General features: G+C 42.8%; 1 protein-coding gene across 2 annotated transcripts; it reads left to right on the forward strand.

The window, feature by feature from the left end:
• Positions 1-3324: 3324 nt before the first annotated feature.
• ppardb (peroxisome proliferator-activated receptor delta b) lies at positions 3325-25970 on the forward strand. Of its 2 annotated transcripts, none has more exons than XM_034172315.1 (8): positions 3325-3665; positions 15306-15719; positions 17764-17915; positions 20487-20625; positions 20919-21121; positions 23464-23670; positions 23758-24001; positions 25431-25970. In XM_034172315.1, the coding sequence occupies exons 2-8, from the start codon at positions 15383-15385 to the stop codon at positions 25676-25678; spliced, it is 1530 nt and encodes a 509-aa protein (XP_034028206.1). In that variant the 5' UTR covers positions 3325-3665; positions 15306-15382; the 3' UTR covers positions 25679-25970. The 2 variants fall into 2 exon arrangements, with proteins under 2 accessions (XP_034028206.1, XP_034028207.1); XM_034172316.1 differs by having other exon boundaries at positions 15321-15719.
• Positions 25971-26419: the final 449 nt, after the last annotated feature.

The following is a 26419-nucleotide window of genomic DNA, read 5'->3' on the forward strand; positions in this document are numbered from 1 at the left end:
AAGATCATGAGCAAAATGGGCTGTCTGGAGATATTTATCAAGATCTTGATGTCTGCCACAGTTCTGGCAAATGGCACCAAAACTGAAGCCTTCAATGTTCAATCAGGAGTAAAGCAGAGCTGCATCATTGCCTCAGTGCTCTTCATCACTACTGTAGCAACACTCCTCCACTTGATCAAGCTCTTCAACCTGAGCCTCTGAGATCCAAGAAGAAAATCACCACCACTTCACTGCTGGACCTCCAGTATGCTGACGGCAGCAGCGTGTTACCCCTAACGGAAGACGGTCTTCAGAAAATTCTGAAGCCTTCAATGTTCAATCAGGAGTAAAGCAGAGCTGCATCATTGTCTCAGTGCTCTTCATCACTATTGTAGCAACAATCCTCCACTTGATCAAGCTCTTCAACCTGAGCCTCTGAGAGCCAAGAAGAAAATCACCACCACTTCACTCCTGGACCTCCAGTATGCTGACGGCAGCAGCGTGTTACCCCTAACGGAAGACGGTCTTCAGAAAATTCTTGAAACCTTTGATGAAACACCAAACTTGGTCTTCACATCAACCTGAAGAAGACACAGATTCTGTATCAACCTCTATCCAACATGGTCAATCCAAAGCTTCCTGTTGTGAAAATACATAGCCAGGTCCTGGAGAACATGACTCTTTTTCCATTCCTGGGCAGCCATGTGTCATCAAACACCGTCATCAATGACAAGATCCAATATTGACTAAAGTATGCAGAAACTGCCTTCAGCTGATTTCGCACCCATGTTTTCAACAACAGAGACCTTCAACATAAAACAAAACTCCTCCTCTATAAAGCCGTTGTCATGCCAATCTTGCTGTATGGCTCTGAGACCTGGACGACCTACTGCCGCTACCTGAAGGTCCTTGAGTGATTCCACCAATGCTGCTTAAGGAGTATCCTCCACATCATATAGGAAGACTTCCATACCAACATCAGCATCCTGGCTGAATCCAAGCTCCAGAGCATAGAGTGTGTCATCATCAAGAACCAGCTTTGGTGGGTGGGTCACATTATGACAATGGATAACAACCGACTTCCCAAGCAGATCTTCTACTCCCGGCTGAGTGAAGGAAACAGGTCCAGAGGAGGACAGAAGAAACGCTACAAGGACCTCCTGACACACAACCTCAAGAGCTGCTCCATCGACTGGAAGACCTGGAAAGGACAAGCGAGGGACAGAGCCAGCTGGTGAGTAATGATCCACACATGAGTGGAAGTCTTTGAAAAAAATGTAGACAAACAACATAGAGGAGAAAAGCAGAAAGAGGAAGGAGAAAGAACAAGCTCCTGAGTGGCAGAAGCTTCCTGCAGCAACCACATGCATCAACTGTCAGAAACAGTGTGAGTCAAGAAGACTGGATCTATGTAGTCATCTCTAGGTCCACCATCCTATCTGGGAATCAATCAAAGGACCATCTTCCTCTCCATCGAGAGATGCAACAAAAAACAACAATGAATAGTATTACATTGTTGCGCTCAGGGGCAGCACGGTGGCTTAGTGGTTAGCACTGTTGCCTCACAGCGAGAAGGTTGTGGGTTCAATTCCCATGGCCTTTCTGTGTGGAGTTTGCATGTTCTCCCCGTGTTTGCTCTGGTTTCCTCCCACATCCAAAGACATGCGGGTTAGGTGGATTGGAATCTTTAGAATTGTCCGTAGGTGTCTGTGTGTGGGTGTGTCTGTGTTTGTTTGTCTATTTGTGGCCCTGCGACAGACTAGCGTCCTGTCCTGGGTGTACCCCGCCTCGCGCTCTATGACTGCTGGGATAGGCTCCAGCCCCCCACGACCCTTAATTGGACTAAGCGGTAGAAGATGGATGGATGGATGGATGTTGCGCTCAGTGTGTAGTTGAGCGCCTTGCATGGCAACACACTGACAAGCTATGTAAGTTTGTGCATGAATCAGTGAATGTGAGGCACCACTGTAAAGCACCTTGAGCATCTGTTTCAGATGTAAAAGTGCTACAGAAATGCAGTTCATACTACTACTCCTACTACTACGACTAATAACAATCATAATCACAATAAATAAACCACCAAGGACGTGATTAAATCATCAGCATTTATTTATTCTGCCTGCTAGCAAGATTACATCAAAACTACATATTTTGACCACAGACAGATATTAGGTCATGGAAGACTCCATTAAATTTAAAAGATGATCCAGATCCGGATTCTGGACCAAGTTTCACTTTATATAGGCTTTGAAGGATTACGTCAAAACTACTTCACATTCTCATCAAATTGCAGTAAATTTTGGAGGTGATCCGGATCCGGATTCTGGATCAAGATTTTACTTTATATATAGGGTTTGAAGGATTACGTCAAAACTACTTCACGGATTCTCACCAAATTTGCACCAGAGATAACTATAAGGGCATGGAACACTCCACTGAATTTTTGAAGTTATCCAGATCTGGATCTGGATTCAGATTTTGGATCAAGGTTTCCTTTCATATAGGCTTTGAATGATTCCTTCAAAGCTACTTCACGGATTCTCACCAAATTTGCAACACAGAGAGACATTAGGGTATGGAAGACTCCACTGAATTTTGGAGGTGATCTGGATCCGGATTCTGGATCAAGATTTTACTTTATATATAGGCTTTGAAGGATTATGTCAAAACTACCTCATGGATTCTCACCAAATTTGCACCAGAGATAGATATTAGGGCATGGAACACTCCACTGAATGTTGGAAGTGATCCAGATCTGGATCTGGATTCAGATTTTGGATCAAGGTTTCCCTTCATATAGGCTTTGAATGATTACTTCTAAACTACTTCACAGATTCTCACCAAATTTGCACCACAGAGACAGAAGACAGAAGACTCCACTGAATTTTGGAGGTGATCTAGATCTGGATCCGGATTCTGGATCAAGATTTCACTTTATATATAGGCTTTAAAGGACTAGGGCATGGAAGACTCCATTTGGAGGTGATCCGGATCTGGATTGGTGGACGTCAGAAATCTCTGATCTTGTTAATCATTATGTCTTCAGTCATTATGTAGATTAACACAATTCTATTATAATATATTATTAATTTATTGTTTTGACTGCTTTCCCAACGCCAGCCAGCACATTAACTCTGGTAAAATAAATAGACATTTGTCCAGATATGACCATGACAAGGGTGGAAAAGTCATCCCACTACAGAATGAAGCACTTATGTTGCAGATTAGAGCGGTGTTATTCAGCAGTTAGAGACCTTGACACTGCCGCCGGCAGATCACCCCCCCCGAAAAAAACAGTTCCCGTGTGATGTTGTGTGTTTTGTTTACTTGTAGAGGGCGCTGTTTGCTGACATGTGACGTGGGAGGGAGAGAAGCAAAACCTGGGAACAAGCAGCACGAACGAGTTGGAAAGATTTATCAGTTCGCCCTGCTTATCAGGATCTGATATGGCAAAATGTGTCAAATAAGTCATTTGTTTTGAGCGCAGCTGTTTATCAGCTTGGTGTTTCACGAAGGCCCCGAATCAAAGTTTGGATTCGCGATGTGACGTTAGCGCCTGCTGCTAGCTAACTCCTGCCGCTGACTTCAACTTGTCAACAGGCTTTACTGGGACTTTTCGCTACGTGTTTATTTCAGTCGGCGGGACAGAGTCTCGTGGAGTACTGAATCAACAGCACTCTTGGGAGGTAAGAAAACTTTACAAGTCGACTGACGTTATTTAAAGCTACACACGGGAATGTGGGTCATCCGCACGAACAGCGTCCAAGGTTAGGAGCTAAGTCGGCTAGCTGTATTGACACTCGTCGACGGATACACTCACTGTAAGTGTGAATGTGGTTTTCTCCCAGAGTTAGAAAGTTTGACGGTAGTTCACTCCAGCAGTCATTTCATCCCTCAAATGTTTGCACTCAGTTACAGTCCTATCAGTGAGTCATAAGTGAGTCGTAACGTTAGCTTCTGCTTCCGAGAACCGGTGTGACAGGTCGAGTGCTGGAAGTCTATTAAACGGTGATCAGTCGCTGATCAGTTTTCCGAATTGTTTAAAAAAATACATTTATGTCTTTACACTTGATACATTTTAGTGACTGTATTCGTCATAAATAAATAAAGACTTTCTGTAAACAACAAAAGTGCTTGTTTGTCGAGGCACAGTTAGTTGTTAGGGAGGTGGTGGCGTAAAAGTTCGCATGTTGAACTGTGACACCGGCGATCCGGATTCGAGCCCTTATTTCGCTGGCTGTCCACGTTAAATAAAGACCTCTTTTTCTTGTCCACATGACCCGTTGAAACCACTAGGGGGCCCGTGGGGGGAGGGGGCAGGACTTAATCCCCCAAAGCCTGCACTATTGCACTTTTCATGGATCAACACTGCTTAGTGTGTACATAGTGCATGCACCCTGTCTCCTGTAAAGCATTTTGCACCCTACTACATGGTTTAGCCAAACATTAATTCACATTTCAAATCTCCAATAGAAGAACAGTTGACTTTATTGATATTGTATCACATACATACATACATGGATGCATAGATAATTCCTGAAGGAACGTCCTTGTGTTTGTCCTCTATATCCAGATCTGTGCTTTTGTTTGATTTTTGATTAAATTTGACATTTAGTTTGAGATTGAGAGCAACTTCAAAGTTGTATTTCAGTTTAGTTCCAGATTAGCCCAAAGCTGGTCAGGCCTTTGCTCAAATGCTGGAGTGCTTGGAGGTCAAACAGCCATCAGTGACAAACTATTTCAGACATTGATGACCGTCTGTGTGAAGCTGGTGAGCTCTTAAATTATTTCTACAGTGTGGTGTGATGAGCTTCATACTGCTGGTCTTGTCTTCCTGGAGTCGTGTACTACGACTGTAAGTGAAGCATTATTTTGCTTCCTTGTCATACTCAGCAGTCAACATCTTGAATGTCTCGACCGTATCACCATATAAGATAGTCGGTAGATAAAATTTTTTCATTCTGTCATTATAGCTCACATATTTAAGGGATGGAATTGGTGTTGTGGTTCTTCAGTGCACATTCTGCATATTGCAGTGTAAGGTTGTGACTGATCCGATCCAGTATTGGGATCGGCTTCTGATACCGACGTAATTAAAGTATCGGAAAATACCGATCCAACTCGCAACATTTTCCTATCCATGAAGAGCCACTGTGAAGCCGCTCAACTCCTGCTGTTTCCTCTGTGCTTTGTTTGCTGCCAAGCGGGAGGAGGGCAGGAGGGGAGGTTTCTGAAGCCGAGCTGTTTGATAGAGCTCTCTTCCGCAGTGTTCTAGCTGCGGGTAGTGGCAAATTTCCATCCGGCTCTCGGATTCAAATTGTCTGTTTGTCGAACACAGATTTTGTGAAAAATTAACTAAATTGTTGCTGAAAAGGTGTGCTGTGAAACACTGTGAAATGCCAGCTCAGATCGCGACTGAGGAGGTCAGCCGAACAGAGATTCTGTCCCATGTAAAGGAACGAAATCTTCAAGAAAATCCTGCGCATGAGTGTCGCTGATGATATATTTAGAAATTTAAGGATTATTTCAGGGGCGTAGGCAGAAATCATAAAATGGGTGGGCCCAGAAAAAATCAGACGGGCTCAACCTTTGGGGTTGTAGGTAAGGTGTAGGTATTATAATACACCGTTTGAAAAAGTATGCCTCGTTTGGACATCGCAAGCAACGTTATCACTTAGCCTACAGCACTGGCAAAGTGAGCACACAGACGCGACACGTCAGACACAAGTACTCTTCATGGATAATGCAAGCTGCAGTGCAGCGCCACACACACACGCGCGCACACACACACATTCAGTGCAAGTCTGGTATGCAGGGTTGTCCTAAGCTTGAGGAATTCTAACGATGACCTCATTAAACAAGTGGGCATTACAACTAGGTCTGGACGCAAATGGTCTGCCAACACAGCTGTGGAACAGGCCATCGGTTCCCTGAAGTTGCGGGATATTGCTGGCAACCAATGCGTCCATCGACAAGGTTTCGGCTCTGCACAATTTCAAACTTGGGGAGGCGCAAACATGAGAACCAGGCGAGGCATGGTGCAGGCAGAAGTGAGGAACAGGGAGGAGGAGAAGCGAGTAGCCAGAGCAGTGCAGCAAGGATCCCAGGGGGCCTGGACAAAATGGGATTTGCCTAGACGCAAAGTCACGTGGAGAGAGCTGTGGCGCCTGGAGCCATACCGCATCTCCTTTCTCTTGCGGTCGGTCTATGACACCCTCCCCTCTCCAGTACATCTGCACACATGGGGGCTAAGAGAGGATCCACTTTGCAAGTTGTGCAGCCAGAAGGGGACTCTGGCCCACATACTCTCTGGGTGTAAAATATCTTTGACCCAGGGGCAGTATAGATGGCGCCATGACAAAGTGCTCCTCTCATTGGCTCATACCATAGAGCGGGAGAGAGTCAAGAAGAGACCAATTCACACAACTGCAGGAAGAATGATCACCTTCCTTAAGGAAGGAGCCAGGCCTGTACAGACCACCAAAACGATAAGACCCAGCATACTTCATGCCGCAAGCTCCTGGGAGATGAGGGTGGATGTAGGGAGTAGGTTGCAGTTTCCCGAGGTGGTGCAAACATCCCTCCGCCCCGACATAGTGCTGTGGTCGGCAAAAGACCAGAAGATAATCCTGGTCGAGCTAACGGTGCCATGGGAAGAGGGCTGCGAGGAGGCCCACGAAAGGAAAGCTGCAAAATACCAACCTCTGGCCCAAGAATGTCGAGACAGGGGCTGGCAGGCATGGGTTTTCCCTGTAGAGATAGGGTGTAGGGGCTTCCCAGCGAAGTCTACATGGAGCTTCCTTAGTGCCATTGGGATGGACGAGCAGAGTAAAAAGCAAGCGGCTCGCCGGATGGGGGAGGAGGCAGAACGTACCTCATGCTGGATCTGGAGTAAAAGGGAGGAGGAGAGCTGGAAGCCGGGGGCAGATGGGCAGTGAGTTGTCCACTCACTGCGGGCCCACCAACTGGAGGGTGTCGTGGTTTAGGGCTGAAACACCCAGAGAAGGTTGGATACCACCTGATGACATCTGCCCCAGGCCTAAAGCTACAGCTACCTGCTAAGGTAGCTGAGGAAGGCACCAATAAGTGTATTCATTAAGTATCCTACTTGGTAAATGGTAAATGGACTGTCTTTATATAGCGCTTTTCTATCTGCATCAGACGCTCAAAGCACTTTACAATTATGCCTCACATTCACCCCGATGTCAGGGTGCTGCCATACAAGGCGCTCAGTACACACCGGGAGCACTAGGGGATTAAAGGCCCAAGGGCCCTTAGTGATTTTCCAGTCAGGTGAGGATTTGAACCCATGATCTTCTGGACTCAAGCCCAACATCTTAACCACTAGACCATCACTTGGCCCGGTCTAAACCCAAAACGTCAATAGGTATTTAAATAAGGCATTGTTTCAGAAATGAATTCCAAGTTTAATGATGAACACATCTCAGCCAACTGCACAGACGCTGTGTGCACAGTTACACAGATGCAAAGTGTCAGACACAAGCACCCCATGGACAATGCAAGCAGCAACGCAACGCTTAGTCATGTAAAGTCTTTTAAAATAAAAATTCAAAATATATCCGCAACATGAAAACAGGTTGGCTCGGCGGCCAAATTATGAAATTGATAAACAATGGAAACTGTGGCTCGGCGGCCAAATTAAAAACCATCAGAACGGACACCAACATGATTCGTGGCAGTTGCAATATAATATTAACAATTAGGCTTATTTAAAAGAAAAAAGTAATTAATGGTCTCACACTTACATATGATGAATCCTTTGAATGCATGCTACAGCAGGAGATGACAGAGTTTTTTTGTTGAACTCTCTTATCACGTCATCATAGTCCAACGATTCGGTCAGTTCTCTTTCAAGCACGGAGAGTGCATTCAGTCTGTGAGTCAACATGGATGTTCTGGTGGATGTTTTTATCCAATTAACAGTAGAAAACAGTCGTTCGACAGTGCATGTTGTTATTGGCATTGTGATGAGGGCCCGCAGAAGACTATTTATTTGAGGAAAAATGTGGTCCCTCGTTTATCGTGGGAGTTACGTTCTAAAAATAACCCGTGATAAGCGAAGTCCGCAAAGTACTCGGCGCTATTTTTTGCAATTATTGTAGATGTTTTATGGCTGTAAAACCCCTCACTACACACATACACTTTTCTCAAACAGGCATTAACATTTTCTCACTTTTCTCTCTTGTGTAAACACTCTCTTTTTTCTTCTGGGTGAGAACATTATAAACAGACACACGCAGAACACAATGTGCGTGCTCTCCCTTCGCTCACTGCCTCTGGCGGTACGGATGCGGGACCCGCAAAGAATCCAAGTCCTCTCTCGGTGGCCACGGAGCTCTGCGGCTGCGGTCAACATCCGGATCAAAACAGCGGGCGTAGTCTCTGGACCTGTTGCCAGATTTGGCCCAATTCCGCACAGCAGACAGGAGGGCGGTGTGATTGGCCCGCTGCTGCATTTACCGGGCCCGCAGAAAGCACATCGGAGGCAGTGAGAGCAATCGCTGTGATGCTGACCGGTGCCGTGACCGGCCCGCCTGATAAGGACTCAGAACACAATGCGCCGTTAAAAAAAAAAAAAAGCATGCAAAATTGCACTAAAAAAAAGTCAGCGAAACTGCAAGGCTGTGAAAGGTGAACTGCGTTATAGCGAGGGACCACTGTACTCTGAAAATGAATTAATAAAAATCACAGAAGATGAACCAGATTTTTTTGACAAAATTTATTAATTGTTGCTCAGTGCTAATGCAATACCATATCATAGGAATACAATGAGGCAACAACAGGTGACTGTATAGTGTCGACTCAGCCTTCTCATTGGATGGGGCGGGCCTGGCTGACAAGTGGACGGGCCCAGGCCCATCCAGGCTCACCCCTGGCTACGCGTAAGGTTTATTTTACCGTTGAAAGGCTTTGTGTTTCCAAAAAGTTTTAAGTTTGGGCAGCACGAAAACAGTGAGAGAGAGAAAGAATGCTAGGGAGGGAGCGAATGAGAGAGAAAGAGAACGTGAAGGAGAGAGAGAGCAAATGAGAGACAGAAAGAGAGGGAGAGAGAGAACTTAATTTTTACTCTTAACACTTGCTTTGACACTGTAAACATGTTTCCAGTATCAGTAAAGCTCCATTGAAATTGAAAATTGAGCAGAAGAGACAGACAGAGAGAATGGGACAGCGAGACAGAGTGAGAGGGAGAGAGAGAGACAGCGAGAGAGGGAGAGACAGAGAGAAAGAGGACTTAATTTTTACTCTTAACACTTGCTTTGAGAGTGAACTTTCAGGTCTCCTTTTTAAGAAAATCCTCATATAAAATCAACAATAATGATAATAATAATATTAAAGCAAACAGAGCTCTTGTATTGGATCGGAAAAGTATCGATATGGCAGATATCCAAATTCAGGTATCGAAATCAGATTGGAAGTGAAAAATTGTGGCTCGTGCATCTCTACTACAGTGTTGCATACGTATTTATTGATGGGTTTTGGCTTTGTTCATTTTCTAGTTTCTAGTTAGTTCCAAGGTCTTTTCTTCAACTGACTCTGTCTGTGCGGTGCACCATATTCTTTCTGCATGCAGTACTCACTTAATGGGTTATCCTGTTTCTTCTTTGATATATTTAGGACTTTACACTTGTCCAGGTTTTAACTTTTCCAATTGGCCCAAGTCATGTTGTAGCTGACCATGATCAGTCTCAGTCAGTATCCTCCTGTGCAGCTTTGTGTCATCCAATCAATCAATCAATCAATTTTTTTATATAGCGCCAAATCACAACAAACAGTTGCCCCAAGGCGCTTTATATTGTAAGGCAAGGCCATACAATAATTATGTAAAACCCCAACGGTCAAAACGACCCCCTGTGAGCAAGCACTTGGCTACAGTGGGAAGGAAAAACTCCCTTTTAACAGGAAGAAACCTCCAGCAGAACCAGGCTCAGGGAGGGGCAGTCTTCTGCTGGGACTGGTTGGGGCTGAGGGAGAGAACTAGGAAAAAGACATGCTGTGGAGGGGAGCAGAGATCGATCACTAATGATTAAATGCAGAGTGGTGCATACAGAGCAAAAAGAGAAAGAAACAGTGCATCATGGGAACCCCCCAGCAGTCTACGTCTATAGCAGCATAACTAAGGGATGGTTCAGGGTCACCTGATCCAGCCCTAACTATAACCTTTAGCAAAAAGGAAAGTTTTAAGCCTAATCTTAAAAGTAGAGAGGGTGTCTGTCTCCCTGATCTGAATTGGGAGCTGGTTCCACAGGAGAGGAGCCTGAAAGCTGAAGGCTCTGCCTCCCATTCTACTCTTACAAACCCTAGGAACTACAAGTAAGCCTGCAGTCTGAGAGCGAAGCGCTCTATTGGGGTGATATGGTACTACGAGGTCCCTAAGATAAGATGGGACCTGATTATTCAAAACCTTATAAGTAAGAAGAAGAATTTTAAATTCTATTCTAGAATTAACAGGAAGCCAATGAAGAGAGGCCAATATGGGTGAGATATGCTCTCTCCTTCTAGTCCCCGTCAGTACTCTAGCTGCAGCATTTTGAATTAACTGAAGACTTTTTAGGGAACTTGTAGGACAACCTGATAATAATGAATTACAATAGTCCAGCCTAGAGGAAATAAATGCATGAATTAGTTTTTCAGCATCACTCTGAGACAAGACCTTTCTGATTTTAGAGATATTGCGTAAATGCAAAAAAGCAGTCCTACATATTTGTTTAATATGCGCTTTGAATGACATATCCTGATCAAAAATGACTCCAAGATTTCTCACAGTATTACTAGAGGTCAGGGTAATGCCATCCAGAGTAAGGATCTGGTTAGACACCATGTTTCTAAGATTTGTGGGGCCAAGTACAATAACTTCAGTTTTATCTGAGTTTAAAAGCAGGAAATTAGAGGTCATCCATGTCTTTATGTCTGTAAGACAATCCTGTTGGGAAAGTGTAGGAACACGGACCCACAACAGGGGGCGCAAATGAACGGACAATGGAGGAACTCAAATAACAACACTTTACTGTTGTGAATAAGCACAACAAACACAACGGATCACAACAATAGACAAAGAAGTCAATTCTCAAGAATGTGTCACGTGGGCAGGCTTGAAGATAAGAGACGTCTGTCCAAAGCAGAACCGGAACCACACGATTTCCTCCGCCACCGAACCCCGGGAATACTGGAGCCGCCAAGTCCCGAACTCCCAGGTGGCCACTGCCTCCGCGTGTCGGATCTGGTACTGCTGGCGAGGAACAAAAACAGTTAAATGTGGGTGCGTTTGCACCCAGCAATCCGTATGGCGGGAAAACCACCTCCACCTCTCGTTGGCAGAATGTCTGCTATTCAACGCACAAAAGTAATAAAGGATTACTGTCAAAAAGACAACACAGTCAGCTGAGTACGTTACCTTCTAGGTAGAGCGATATCTCGGCAAAGAGGTGGAGATGTCGTCCTGCTGATATACCACTGCAGATCAGATGATTGGTGACAGCTGTTGTAGGTGATAAGTGACAGCTGTCACCCCGGCTGCTCCTGTGAGGCGGCAGCGCCCTCTGGTGCCTGGAGCCCGCACTCCAGACAGGGCGCCCTCTGGTGGTGGTGGGTCAGCAGTACCTCCTCTTCAGCGGCCCACACAACAAATCCTGCAGTTTAGCTAATTGGTGTGTGTCCTCTGGCTTCATGGATAGATAAAGCTGGGTATCATCTGCGTAACAATGAAAATTTAAGCAATACCGTCTAATAATACTGCCTAAGGTAAGCATGTATAAAGTGAATAAAATTGGTCCTAGCACAGAACCTTGTAGAACTCCATAATTAACTTTAGTCTGTGAAGAAGATTCCCCATTTACATGAACAAATTGTAATCTATTAGACAAATATGATTCAAACCACCGCAGCGCAGTGCCTTTAATACCTATGGCATGCTCTAATCTCTGTAATAAAATTTTATGGTCAACAGTATCAAAAGCAGCACTGAGGTCTAACAGAACAAGCACAGAGATGAGTCCACTGTCTGAGGCCATAAGAAGATCATTTGTAACCTTCACTAATGCTGTTTCTGTACTATGATGAATTCTAAAACCTGACTGAAACTCTTCAAATAGACCATTCCTCTGCAGATGATCAGTTAGCTGTTTTACAACTACCCTTTCAAGAATTTTTGAGAGAAAAGGAAGGTTGGAGATTGGCCGTATAATTAGCTAAGATAGCTGGGTCAAGTGATGGCTTTTTAAGTAATGGTTTAATTACTGCCACCTTAAAAGCCTGTGGTACATAGCCAACTAACAAAGATAGATTGATCATATTTAAGATCGAAGCATTAAATAATGGTAGGGCTTCCTTGAGCAGCCTGGTAGGAATGGGGTCTAATAAACATGTTGATGGTTTGGATGAAGTAACTAATGAAAATAACTCAGACAGAACAATCGGAGAGAAAGAGTCTAACCAAATACCGGCATCACTGAAAGCAGCCAAAGATAACGATACGTCTTTGGGATGGTTATGAGTAATTTTTTCTCTAATAGTTAAAATTTTGTTAGCAAAGAAAGTCATGAAGTCATTACTAGTTAAAGTTAATGGAATACTCAGCTCAATAGAGCTCTGACTCTTTGTCAGCCTGGCTACAGTGCTGAAAAGAAACCTGGGGTTGTTCTTATTTTCTTCAATTAGTGATGAGTAGAAAGATGTCCTAGCTTTACAGAGGGCTTTTTTATAGAGCAACAGACTCTTTTTCCAGGCTAAGTGAAGATCTTCTAAATTAGTGAGACGCCATTTCCTCTCCAACTTACGGGTTATCTGCTTTAAGCTACGAGTTTGTGAGTTATACCACAGAGTCAGGCACTTCTGATTTAAAGCTCTCTTTTTTAGAGGAGCTACAGCATCCAAAGTTGTCTTCAATGAGGATGTAAAACTATTGACGAGATACTCTATCTCACTTACAGAGTTTAGGTAGCTACTCTGCACTGTGTTGGTATATGGCATTAGAGAACATAAAGAAGGAATCATATCCTTAAACCTAGTTACAGCGCTTTCTGAAAGACTTCTAGTGTAATGAAACTTATTCCCCACTGCTGGGTAGTCCATCAGAGTAAATGTAAATGTTATTAAGAAATGATCAGACAGAAGGGAGTTTTCAGGGAATACTGTTAAGTCTTCTATTTCCATACCATAAGTCAGAACAAGATCTAAGATATGATTAAAGTGGTGGGTGGACTCATTTACTTTTTGAGCAAAGCCAGTAGAGTCTAATAATAGATTAAATGCAGTGTTGAGGCTGTCATTCTCAGCATCTGTGTGGATGTTAAAATCGCCCACTATAATTATCTTATCTGAGCTAAGCACTAAGTCAGACAAAAGGTCTGAAAATTCACAGAGAAACTCACAGTAACGACCAGGTGGACGATAGATAATAACAAATAAAACTGGTTTTTGGGACTTCCAATTTGGATGTACAAGACTAAGAGTCAAGCTTTCAAATGAATTAAAGCTCTGTCTGGGTTTTTGATTAATTAATAAGCTGGAATGGAAGATTGCTGCTAATCCTCCGCCCCGGCCCGTGCCCACAAACATGTATACTTCTGAGTTCGTTATCTGGTGGGTCACTGAAGTAACTGGCAAAGACAATGGTCTGATGAGCAATAGAGAGAGACACGTAGACACGCTGCTGTGGTCAGGGGCAGAGAAAGGAGAAGACCCTAAATAAGCATATTTTTGATTGTGAGGGAGAACATGCATACTCCACACAGAAAGGGTGGGATGTGATCCCATGACCTTCTTGCTGTGAGGCATCAGTGCTAACCACTAAGCCATCTCCCACTAATGGGCAGAGTAACAGCACATTTCTGCTGATTTAACAAAGCAGCTATCATCTGTTGATAATTCTAAGCAGCTGCACTCTCCTCCTCCATCATTTGTCATATGTCAAGAAGTCTTTTTTTTTTTTTTTTTTTTTTAAGAGTCCTCTTTGTGTGGCTGAATATTTCCAGGGATCTACATCTTTTTGATATTTCATTTTTATTTTTATTCTGCACATGGTGTAAAAACTCTATGTTGCTATGTACCACCATGGGCAGCAGGCAGCTCTGTGCTCAGCAACATAGCATCTCCCTCCGGGACATTATACTGGAGTGTCCGCACATGGATTGCAATGTCTCAGTGTATTGCTGTGTATCTCCATGCAGGGGAACACATTCCTGATGTCTCAAATGAATTATTTCTTTGCACGGCGTTGAAACTTGATGTGCTGTTGTGCACCTCTGCATTGGTCCTCTGAGCTGAGACGTAGCAAGAGCGGCACACACTGCTGGAGCGCACATGCTGCTGGAGTGTGCCATGCACAGAGTGTCTCAGGTGTTTCACATACAAAGAAAAGCTTCTCCACTAGCCTTCATTTGTGCACTGTGGTTGAATCTCCTTAAAGTACATAGCCATCCACGCTCAGTTTGATGTTTGGCAATCCCCGGAATGAAAAAATAAATATATATATATATTTACATTATATTGCGACAGTGGAATGAGTATTTGGGGGTGGCGTCACGCTGGTGACTGCATATCTTGTTACATGTTTTTACACCAATTGTAAGAGGGCTACCACTGTAATTTCAGCAATTTCTGGATACTTCCATGGTCTTCAGAGGATTCATCTTTGTATGTAAACCACTGATCCAGTGAGAATCTCAGTGTATTAAAGCTAAAATTGTATTTACAAGTAGCAAAAATGGTCAAAATTGTTATCCGAACTGTATGCAAATGTATGTCTGCAAATGTGCATATGTTTTGACATTTTAGTAGTTAAACAAGTGATTAAAAGACAGATTAATTTAAATTATTATTCCTTCCAACACTGAGGTAATCGGGTCATAGTTATTTAGTGTGTGTATAACATGTTGTAAGCCTATTACTGTCAAGGACATTCCCTGCCTGCTCAAACACAACCGCCTGCCTCAGATCACGGTACTTAAATAAACAAAGTGCCAAAGGTCAGCACTGCTCTCCTTTTCACAGTGTTTATGATGTCCTGTAAAGTGATCATCTAATACACATATTTACATAAATAGGGGAATATTTGGGATGCACTTCATGTTTTGAAGTACTGGTCTCAATGTTGGTAACAACTCACGAGAATAGAGGAGAGCATTTTGTGGTCTGTAAGTGAGTTGCACAGAGCCTCTCATCATCTTCTCAGCGCCAGGTAGATGATGAGGTCAGTTAATGTTGTGCTCTTTATGTTTGCTGTGAGTATAATCTATATACTTGTTGATTTGATTTTTTTTTTTTTAAACCAGTTTACTTTTTTTTTTTTTTTTTTTTTTTTTTACAAGTTACTCTATTTTCAGTTGAGGAGTTATGATGGCGACATGACAGGAGGGGAGCAGCTGAGCCAGCTTGAACATTAACCATGGAAGTGTTTCAGCAAACTGCCACACAGCAACATGAAAGGGTAAATGGCTACTTTGAGCCAACATCCCCACAAGACACAGCGGATGTTCGGTGGATGGCACCAGAGGGAGAGTCTGGCGGTTCAGACTGCTGTGGGCGGACAAGTGTGTCAGAACAAACGGATCTACAAGAAATGAAGGCTGGGGACAGTGAGGATGAGGAGAACAAGGAGGAGAATGAGGTAGTGTCTACCGCTGATGTACTGAAAATAAACCAGCACAAGAAAGAGACTGAGAGTTTGGACCAGGAGGAGAATGATGACATCCAACAAAACAGCGCAGCACCCAGTTATACAGGTAAGACAAGTCAACAAGACTTGGTTACAAGAAAAATACTGCAATTTTAGCATTTTGTTGTTCACACATTGTTTTCACATTTGTTAAAAAAGATACAATGAACAAAATATTAATGCACCATCTTTTCTCACTTCCATTTTCCCTTAATTGAAGTAAAAGATTTAGTAAAATATTTTTTCTATTTCTTCACAAATTGGGATTGGCTCCAGTCCCACTGTGACCCTTAGTTGGAGTAAGCTGGTACAGAAAATGATTCTGTGTTAATGATAGAGCAACTTGATTTTGGAGGGTGCTATGCCTGAGTATTGGACCTCCATCCATGGTTAGTAGCCTGAAGCTTGCTGAGGACTGCTAATGAAATGGAGGGGTGCTGACCATAGATGGAAGGCCAATAATCAACCACAGGGTCTGGAATAAAATCATGTTATTACTACATAAGTATATACAAACCATATCCATGATCACTCATCAAAGACCATCCAGTGATGAGAATCGGTAGCTCACAATCCGAGTGAAGGCAGCCTGACTGCATCATGATATACTGTCACCGGTTTCTTGATAAAGTAATCCAAGATGGTAGAATAAATCCCAGGCAGCTGTATTTTGGTATAAATCTAATGTTTAGCATTTTTGTCTTATGTTTTGTGAAAGTTAATGAGAAATAACCAATTTTAAATCTAAAAACCCTGTTTTTGTTCGCAGATTATATCTCTGAGGTGATCTTAAAGGCATCTTGCCAAGATGTTAGCAGTCTAACTAGCGAAACAGAAGTGTTATTGTGACACAGTTCCTGATTGAACTTTAGTTATCAAGCAATCGGCGATGTGGTGGGTGCTGGTGCTGCTGAATGGGGTACAGCAACAGATCTAGGAGTGAATGTCTTAGTCATGTGCATTGCCAAAATTAATTATCTTGTGCATACAAATTATTCAGACCCTGGGAATGAAATGTATTTAATCTCTGTACAATAGCATCCTGAGCTTTACCCCCCCCCCCCCCCCCCCCTTTTTTTTTTTTTTTTTTTTTTTTTTTTTTTAGTTCTTGGTCCCCATCTTTTGGGGCAGCTCTGCTGTGCGATGATGCCAGGGGTACTTGGACCTGTAATACTTGCTTGCAAATCTAGTTGCACAGATGTGTTTTGGGTTGGTCACAACAACAGCCCACTTTAAAATATGCAGTTTTATAACACAAAACAATGCCACAGATGTCACAAGTTTTGTGGGAGCATGCAGGTGATGGTGACCGCAGGATTGTCCACCAGAGATGTTGCTAGTGAACTGAATGCTCATTTCCTTATATCATAACAAACATCTTTTCTGTGGACTTATCAGTACATTGAACCAGCTTCACAACTACAGACTAAGGCAGCCCAGGACTGCCACATCTGGCTTCTTCACCAGAGATCAACAGAGACCAGCCACACAGACATCTGGTGCACCTAGACACCTGATGCAACATTTCATTTGAACAACTGAAAATTTTCTGTGCAAACTCTTGGAAACTGTCTCAGGAAAGTTCATCCGTCTGCTTGTTGTCTGCACTGGTGTCTGCATCCTGTATCGTGATAATCAACTTAACTGAGCAAATGCACACTTTCGATGGTATGTGGCACTTTGGAGAAATGTTCTGTTCTTGGATGAATCCTAGTTCACACTGTGCTGGGCAGATGGCAGACTGTGTGTATGGCTTTGTCTGGACAAGCTGTTTGTTGATGTCAGCGTTGTGCTTAGAGTGATCCATGGTGGTCGTGGAGTTCATATGTGGGTGAGCATAAAATATTCACAACGAACATGGGTGCCTTTTTTATGGTATCTTCAATGAACAGAGATATTGTGATGAGATGATGTGGCTCGTTGTGCCATTAATCCACTGGTGCCACCTCATGTTGTTGTATGATGATGCACAGACCCGTGTCACAAATCAGTTCTTGCATAGCCTGTGTACTCACCAGATGAGTCACCTATAGACCATGCTGTAGGTCAATGATAGATAAGCAGTCGTGCGTTTATTTACTTGTTTATTTTACTTTTTCCCCCCACCACAGATCTGTCCCTCACCTCATCACCATCTCTGTCAGAACAGCTGCGTCTTGGTCGAGAAGACATTACCGGGTCTGCAATCAGTGTGGAGTGTAAAGTTTGCGGTGACAAGGCCTCTGGCTTTCATTACGGGGTGCATGCCTGCGAGGGTTGCAAGGTAATGGAGTTTATGTAACACAAAGGCCAGACTACAGGATTTTCAGTGCAGATTTGGGGGCCTGATTTGAGATTGGGCAAAATTTGCAAACATTAAAAGTATTTCCCTTCAGCTTCCACTGGAGGGAGTACTGCCTGCGTCACAGAACTTTTCAAGCCACATCTTGAAGCAGAAAACCCTCAGGATAAATAAGATTTGTCACAGCTCCACCCTCAGTGAATCGTTCATTTGGATGTTTACACTGGCCTTACTGGTTTTCTGTTTCTTCCCCTTATTAAACAAATGATTAGGTTGTGTTGGCTGTGTTCAGCCAATCATCATTTGGGACAGGTGTGACAAGCGCCGGAAGGAAATAAGATAAAGAATAAAATGTTAAACCAAAATGCCTGTTAAACTTTCACCCCAAGATGTGAGCCCGTTTTCTACGACAGTATAAAATGGGGAAATTGACTTTGTGTCACGTTGTGGTTTCTCTGCATGGTGTTTCATCCAGGCTGTGTTAGCTTGCTGATGCTCCATGATGTTTGGTTAGTTTGCATACTGATTTAGCCATGGCTAGTTCTATATTTTGGGGCAGTATGTTAATGCTAATATACGAGGTCTATTAGATAATAAACTGACCCTTTTATTTATTTATTTATTTTTTACTATATGGATTTGAATGACGTGCGATTACACCAATCATGCTTGAACCCTCGTGCGCATGCGTGTTTTTTCACGCGTGTCGGTGATGTCATTTCCCTGTGGGCAGGCTTTGAGTGAGATGTGGTCCCGCCCTCTTGGCTGAATTCCTTTGTTTCACACACTGCTCGAGACGGCGCACGTTGCTTTATCAACATTTTTTCTGGACCTGTGAGGAATATCCGAGTGGACACTATTCGAGAAATTAAGATGGCTTTCGGTGAAAAGTTTAACGGCTGATGAGAGATTATGGGGTGTTTCTGTCGCTGTAAGGACTTCCCACGCAGCGGGACGTCGTGCAGCGCTTCCAGGCGCCATCGTCGGCCTGTTTCGACCTGAAAACATCCTAATTTAAGGCTTAATTCACCCAGGACGTTGTGAGAGAACAGAGAAGATTCAGAAGAGGCCGGCATGAGGACTTTATGCAGACATTCCACTGTTTAAGGACATTTTGTAATGAAAGACGTGTGCGCAAATTCGCCAAGTCGTTTCCGTGATGACTCGGCAAATCTGTGTGCGCCGCAATAGGAAAAACACCTCCGTGTTGAAAACCATTTGTAAAATTCAGGCGGCTTTTGATGGCTTTCAACAAGTGAGTAACTGAGAAATTGTTTAACAGTTGGGCATGTTCCAACTTGTCCGTTAAGGTTTCCAACGGAGGTGTTTTCCTGTCGCGACCCGCCGCGGTCAGGTCCAGCCCAACATGCGACTCTGCCCGCACGTTCTTTCATTACAAAATGTCCGTTAACAATGGAATGTCTGAATAAACTCCTCATGCCGACTTCTTCTGAAAGTTCTCTGTTCTCTGACGACTTACTGGGTCAACAGAGCCTGAAATGTGGAAGTTTTCAACTTGAAACGGCTGAGACGCTGCCGCCTCGAAGCGCAGATCGCCGTCAGGCACTGTGGGCCATCCTTAAAGCGACACTACCAGACCAAAATCATCAGCCGTTAAAATTTTTACCGAAAACCAGCTGAATTTATCGAATGGTGTCCACTCAGTTGTGCCTTACAGTTTTGAAAAAAATTTGATCAAACAAAGCAGCAGTCTCTGAGCCATTCCTAAACAATGAAAAATCGATGAGAGGGTGGGCGACTCCTCACTCAAAGACTGCCCACAGGCGAATGACGTAACCGCCAGGCGTGAAAAAACTCTTGCATGCCCACGAGGGTTCAAGCATGTCTGATGTAATCACATGTGATTCAAATCCATATGGTTTTTGCAAAAAATAATAAGGTCGGATACTTTTCTAATAGACCTCGTATTTTCATACTTTGGATTTTAAACTCCACGGTGATGGTGCATATTGTATTGAGGTGATCTGTGGCTATTTGCTGTTATTTTTGTCACATCTTTTTAAAATGGTGGTAATACTGAATTTGATTTACGACAAATACATTTCACCCTCTACTGGGTAAAAGCGGTAACTTATTTCCACATCACCTATTGAGAAATATTCAAATGAAGCAAATGAATTTTAATTATATCAATTCAATTTTAATGTTGTAAAAACAAATATCACAATACTTAAGACAATCTCTTTTTCTTCTTCTTTTTCTTCTGTGCAAATCATTGGATGAACATGAACTATAGCCACATAAAAAACATATTAAAATGGCAGCGTTTGTTTTGGTGTCATATTGGTTGTGTGTTGCAAATGTTTTGTTTTTTTTCTTTGTTTCTCAAAGATGCGTTTTGTATGATCATGTGTCACTATGTGCAAATTGTATTGCATAGGTACTGCTTAGTTTAATGGTCATTCTTCACTGAAAAATCCTGCAGCCTGGCCCTATCATAAAATAGCAGAGTTTAATAATGATAAAGTCATATAATAGGTTTTAACCTGTTCACTGCAGTTGCTAAACCTGTTGCATTGTTTTTCCACTCAGGGCTTTTTTCGACGAACTGTGCGGATGAAACTAGAATATGACCGCTGTGAACGTTCCTGTAAGATTCAGAAGAAGAATCGCAACAAGTGCCAATATTGCCGCTTCCAGAAGTGCCTGTCTTTGGGAATGTCTCATGATGGTAATGGAGAAAATGTTGAAGCAAAAGAATTATGTTTAAAAGCGTTAATTTTCTATCCTATTCCTTGTATCAACCAATACTGGAATGATGGGGTGATGTAGTGATCAGAGTTGAGCTTTTAAGAATTGTGTTGAACTTCATCTGAGCAACAAATATGCTTATTCCAAATAATTTTTGTCTCTCTTCCTGATGGAACCAGTCTAAATGTTACTGTCCTTAGGTTACATGACAGTGGAGATGACTGACAAAAATATTTTCATGTTCTTTTTTTCTTGTTATTTTTGTTTGCTCAGCTATCCGATATGGACGTATGCCTGAGGCAGAGAGGAAGAAGCTTGTGGCTGGTTTGCTTGCAGAGGAATTGAATCTCTGCAAACCTGGTGGCTCAGACCTGAAGAGCTTGGCCAAACAAGTCAACACAGCTTACCTGAAAAATTTGAGTATGACCAAGAAGAGGGCCCGCAGCATCCTGATGGGCAAAACCAGCAGCACCTCGGTAAGGTTCAGGTTTATAGAGCGTTTTCACTGATGTCAGAATTATGGCCATGCCAGCCGTTTTGGCCATCTTGGCAGTATTGGCGAGAAAACAATAGATAGTGGAAGCATATGTTCTTTCTCCGATAGCGAAGGTTTGCAAAAACTTCACAAAACTTCGTGAGACAGCCATGAGCTATAGAGATGGACTCAGCAGGGAAGCACAGTCATGCTATGAGATGAAGATGAAATGAATTGGTGGTGCAGATCTGTATGAAATGCCATCACCTGTGTGGCTGGAGAGTGAGAGTTTGCTGCCTGGTGTTATATGCACGGACATCGTGAATTATTTATTATTTTCACTGAGCCGTGTCAGAGGACTTGAAAAAACTACAAAAGCTTGGATGCGTAGCCTATAACCAGTTTGTTCGTGGCTGGGTCTGACAAAAAATGTCATGGATCGTGGAGGACAAATGGAAAAGTAACTCTGTCGGCACATCCACAGCGCACGGATTATCTTTGTTGTTCTCCCACTTAATGTTTCTTGCTGCTCTGCCACACATTCAGGTAAGATGCATGTTAAGTACTTTTCATACCAGTGTTAACATGCTTTAATAACTGTCACTGTTAAATCTCAAATGTGGGAGTTTGTGCTCTTAGCGACACGCTCTGTTCGGCTTAATGATCATTAATTGACAGCGGAGTTCCTGCAGGTTTAAAACAGTATAAAAATGTTTGATTCCTGATGATTTGCATCCATATTTTAAGATCATTTAAAGAGGTCATATTATAGAAAATCACCTTTTACATTCTCACAGTTTTTTTTTCCAAGCTTCACCCTGGTTCCTGATCACCTTCAGCAGTCTATAATAACGCAGGTCCATCTCACTGTCTGAGCAATTGCAGCAGCCGCTGATGCAATAATGGTTTACCCTGACGGCATGTGAACGCTAAAATTAGATGCCGGTATAAACAGAAGGGAAAGCGAAGTATGGCTGCGATGGACAACTTTCGAGTTTGTGACATCATGTGAAAACACTCTTATACCCACTCACTTAAGCAGGCAGCATAGTTTTCGATATTTACATTTAAATATCCGGACAAAATGTCCTGTCCGATCGCAATGTATTCCAATTAAGAACCCCTCTCATGTACCGGACAGAGCAGTCTGGAAGTGCCCAGTAACCGAGCATTTATTTTTTTTCAAACCGTGTTCAGATCTGGCACATCAGTGAATCAGGCCATAATTCAAGGCCGGTGATTATTAACAAAATACTGGTTGCTGCCTTCACTGTAATATGGTGTTAAGTTTCACACATATCTCTGTGTGTGCCAAAAAAAGACAACCGATTTGTCACTTTTCCAGTTTCACTCCTTTCTCTCCCGTCATATTTTAAGTTTTTGCAGTGCGCACACTGATTACATTTTGATCATGGATCAAATATGTTTCGCAGAAAAGTCCCCATATGGCCAACTTCACAACACAAAGTCAGAAAAAGATGCTCAAATGACCTGCAATTCATGGAGGAAAATTACACGTAACGGTGGTTTGGAGGTTGATTGTATACAGAAGTGAAGCTTGTTGACGGACAAATTAATCCAGAAAAGCCACTGTTATTGTGGCAAATTGCACAAAGACGCAATGGAGAACTTTAAAAGGGTCATATACACATTGTCCTCATTGCATGGCCACAGAGTTGGAGAAGAATAAATAAGGCTTTAGGATTTTAAGGTACCACTTCACAGCTGACTTAGAAAAAAGAATGACTTGACCAAATGTAATCTATTTAATGCACATACTGCCTGGCGCTTCTTTAAGGTAGGTGGTTATTTTTTCCAGATGAAGTTTTGACCCAGTCATTAAATGAGGCTGGTCCTGATTCAAAGTCAGTCATTTAATCAAAGAAATATGTAAGCCTAATTGGTGCTGGGATTCCCTGTAGATCGTTCAGCACCTCCTGACTGTAATTAATCAGTTACATATGTAACGGATTTTGTCCTTTTTATACATAAAACTGATTTTGATTGTAATGGACAAAATTCACTGGTCACCTGTATAAAAATAAAAATACACTGGCAGTTAAGTACAGGGAAGTCTGTAATAAGTGATCATTATTGAGTCAGGAATATGTTGTCATAGAAATTTAGCTTTTTATGCTTTTGATGGATGGTAGTTTGAGGGGTGTACATAGACTACAGTTAAATTTGTTCTGGTTGGAAGCCTCAGGTTGATAAAAACAAATGATCATTAATTACGTCTTGCCACAAGAGAACCATAAAAGCTTGATTTTCATATATTTCTTTATTGTATTTTTGAAGTTTAAATGGTCATTGACCAGAACTGGATTCTTGTCCTTCTTTTAGCCATTTGTGATCTATGATATGGACACACTCTGGCAGGCAGAAAGCGGTTTGGTATGGAGCCAGTTAGTCCCTGGGGCACCCCTGACCAAGGAGATCGGGGTACATGTGTTCTACCGCTGCCAGTGCACCACGGTGGAGACAGTGAGAGAGCTTACAGAGTTTGCTAAGTGCATTCCAGGGTTTGTGGACCTCTTCCTTAATGACCAGGTATGTCCTGTCAGTATGATGTATGAAGGTGATTTCCTATGTTTGTGTCAGCATGTAGTAATGCAGTTATCTGTGTACTGTCTACAGGTGACTTTACTAAAATATGGTGTGCATGAGGCTATTTTTGCCATGTTACCCTCCCTCATGAACAAAGATGGACTGTTGGTGGCAAATGGTAAAGGCTTCGTGACCAGAGAGTTCCTGCGGAGCTTAAGGAAGCCTTTCAATGAGATTATGGAACCCAAGTTTGAGTTTGCTGTCAAGTTCAATGCCCTGGAGTTGGATGACAGTGACCTGGCCCTGTTTGTTGCTGCAATTATTCTCTGTGGAGGTGAGACAGTTTTTTTTTTTTTTATTCTCCCACAATGCATCATCACCAATTCTAGTACCCATGATACTGTAAGTTGAAAAAAAAATCTGTCAGTTTCACCACATTTGACATGGACATTCCCATTTGATTCTGTATTGTAGTTAAATTTTAATTGTGGCCACATGGGAGCAGAATCTCTGAAACCTTGTGCAGATGATATCTTAACAAAGACCTCATGCATCGAGGTGAATCTTGAGACACAAGGTCACCTGAAAACGTTGACGTTGTACAGATTTCAGTTCTAATTTTGTCCACCAGGGGGGCGGAGTTTCTGAAACATTTGAAGAACCCTGTAATGTTGATGGATTATAATCCAACTAGAATATACCTTGCACAGGTTGGAGTTTGGGCACGGTGATGCATGCTAGGCCAGGTGTTGCCTTTATTTCCAAATATAGTATGAAAACACATACCTCAGTGAATATCTCCTAATTTATCCACCAAAGTGATCAAGACAACACTAAGCCAGTTCTGCCTACCGCATGTAGTTATATCCGGCCTACTGTGTTTGAAGAGGTTTACAGTCAGCTGTTCTTCCAGTTGCACTCTAACTGGTGTAGCCTGCATTAAAAGTACATTGAATAAGTGTAAACCAATGTGATTGGCATCCTGTTCAGGTTGTACCCCCCCCCCCCCCCCCCCCCCATGAACCCTTAGTTGGAGTAAGTGGGTCCAGAAAATGGATTCATAGATGGAGGTGTAAACCAGACTGGGCAAACAAAGCAACAAATAATAAATGCATATCTTGCAATACAACTGCATGTTTCTGATGCTGGTGCACAGTAATCATGGAGAATGTCGTCCTGCTGTCTGGTGCTGCTTCTTTCTTGACAGGGCTTCGTAGGCTTAGATATTTCAAAGTTCCACGTGATGGTCATTAAACATCAATTGCCGTCGTCGCCTTTGTGTGTTTTGATTCTTTTATTTCTCCAGCCACTGTTAATAAGCCGGTAATCAGAGATGTTGCTAACAGCTAGCAGTGCTAGCTGCTTTAATGTCCTGCATCCACCCCAGAGTGATCTTGTTGAGATTTCTAACATGAAGTCACTTCCTCTCCAAGTCTTCATGTTCACACTCTTGCAGAATTGGACAAACCTGCGCAGCTTTCTCGTACACACATAATAATAAAAAATAAAATGTGGACGTCAAGCATTGTAAACAGTTGGACAAGAAATTTGTCTGACTCTGATGTGGACAGAGCAATGCCTTCTTCTCCTTCTCCTCCTCCTCCTCCTCTCCCTGTATGCGGTCGGGGGAATTGAATGTCTTGATACAACTTACCAATGGGATGCTCAATGCACAAATGTGCATGCTTGTTTTAACTTAAATTTTAAGTCATTCAGGATGAATTGTGAAGCCTCATAAGCTGTATGTTTGTTCCTTCTCCCAGATCGTCCTGGACTAATGAACGTAAAGCAGGTGGAGCAGAGTCAGGAGAACATCCTCCAGGCTCTGGACCTCCACCTCCACGTTAACCACTCTGACTCTGTCTACCTCTTCCCCAAGCTGCTGCAGAAGATGGCTGACCTCCGTCAGCTTGTTACTGAGAATGCGCAGCTTGTCCAAAAGATCAAAAAGACTGAGTCGGAGACCTCACTGCACCCTCTACTACAGGAGATCTACAAAGACATGTATTAAATCTCCAGTGCAGATACTGTTACAGGCTGAGTGTACATTTGTAATGCACTGCAACATGCAAGCACTGTTCCTGTGTTTGGGCATGAATTTTAAGGTGCAGATCAGGCACAGTCATGTGGAAGGGCTAACAGTCTTTTCAATGTCAGCATTACTTTCAGCACAGTAACGTTGGTGTGCATTTTTTTTGCAAGATGAGCATCTGGAATCATTTGCTGCACAGTGGACTTTCCCATAACAGTAACTTAAAGCGTGAGAGTGATATGTTTTCTTACCAGTGCTGCTCCCATTGTTTTTTTTTGTTGGTTTTTTTTGTTTTTTTTTAAGAGCAAAGCAGACCCCAGAGCAGTGTCTCAGAGAACTTCTCACCCACCTAGGTTCTGTGTGTTTCTATGAAAGGGAAAGTATTTCATGGTGTAAATCAATTACAAAAGAGCCATCAGTTTGTAGTGTACCAGCTTTTTTTTATGTTACCAATGACTGCTGGTGGTGGTGTTCTCATACCATTGCTAAAGGTGCACAGTTTGGTTTTCCTTTTCATCATCTATTGCAGTCTGTGGCATCTGGTTTTTCACAAACTGGGCTGGCTCCAGCAATGTAGAGCTCTGTCCATACAGTTATCTGTGCAATACCATTTTTATTGTCAGTAAATCTTAAGTTGTTTCCTGACCCAACATAGAGGTTTTATATCAATGCTATGTGGTGACGAATGGACTCTGCTGCACAGATTTTCTCTCTTAAACC

The sequence above is a fragment of the Thalassophryne amazonica genome, chromosome 6 (genome assembly GCF_902500255.1).
Source record: "Thalassophryne amazonica chromosome 6, fThaAma1.1, whole genome shotgun sequence".
NCBI classification, from domain to species: Eukaryota; Metazoa; Chordata; class Actinopteri; order Batrachoidiformes; family Batrachoididae; genus Thalassophryne; species Thalassophryne amazonica.

Bases quoted from the DNA above. Each gene is read 5' to 3' on its own strand.
- ppardb (XM_034172315.1), top strand. From the start codon at position 15,383: ATGGAAGTGTTTCAGCAAACTGCCACACAGCAACATGAAAGGGTAAAT. The intron at 15,720-17,763 runs GTAAGACAAGTC...CCCCCACCACAG, and splicing joins CGCAGCACCCAGTTATACAG to ATCTGTCCCTCACCTCATCA. The intron at 17,916-20,486 runs GTAATGGAGTTT...TTTTCCACTCAG, and splicing joins ATGCCTGCGAGGGTTGCAAG to GGCTTTTTTCGACGAACTGT.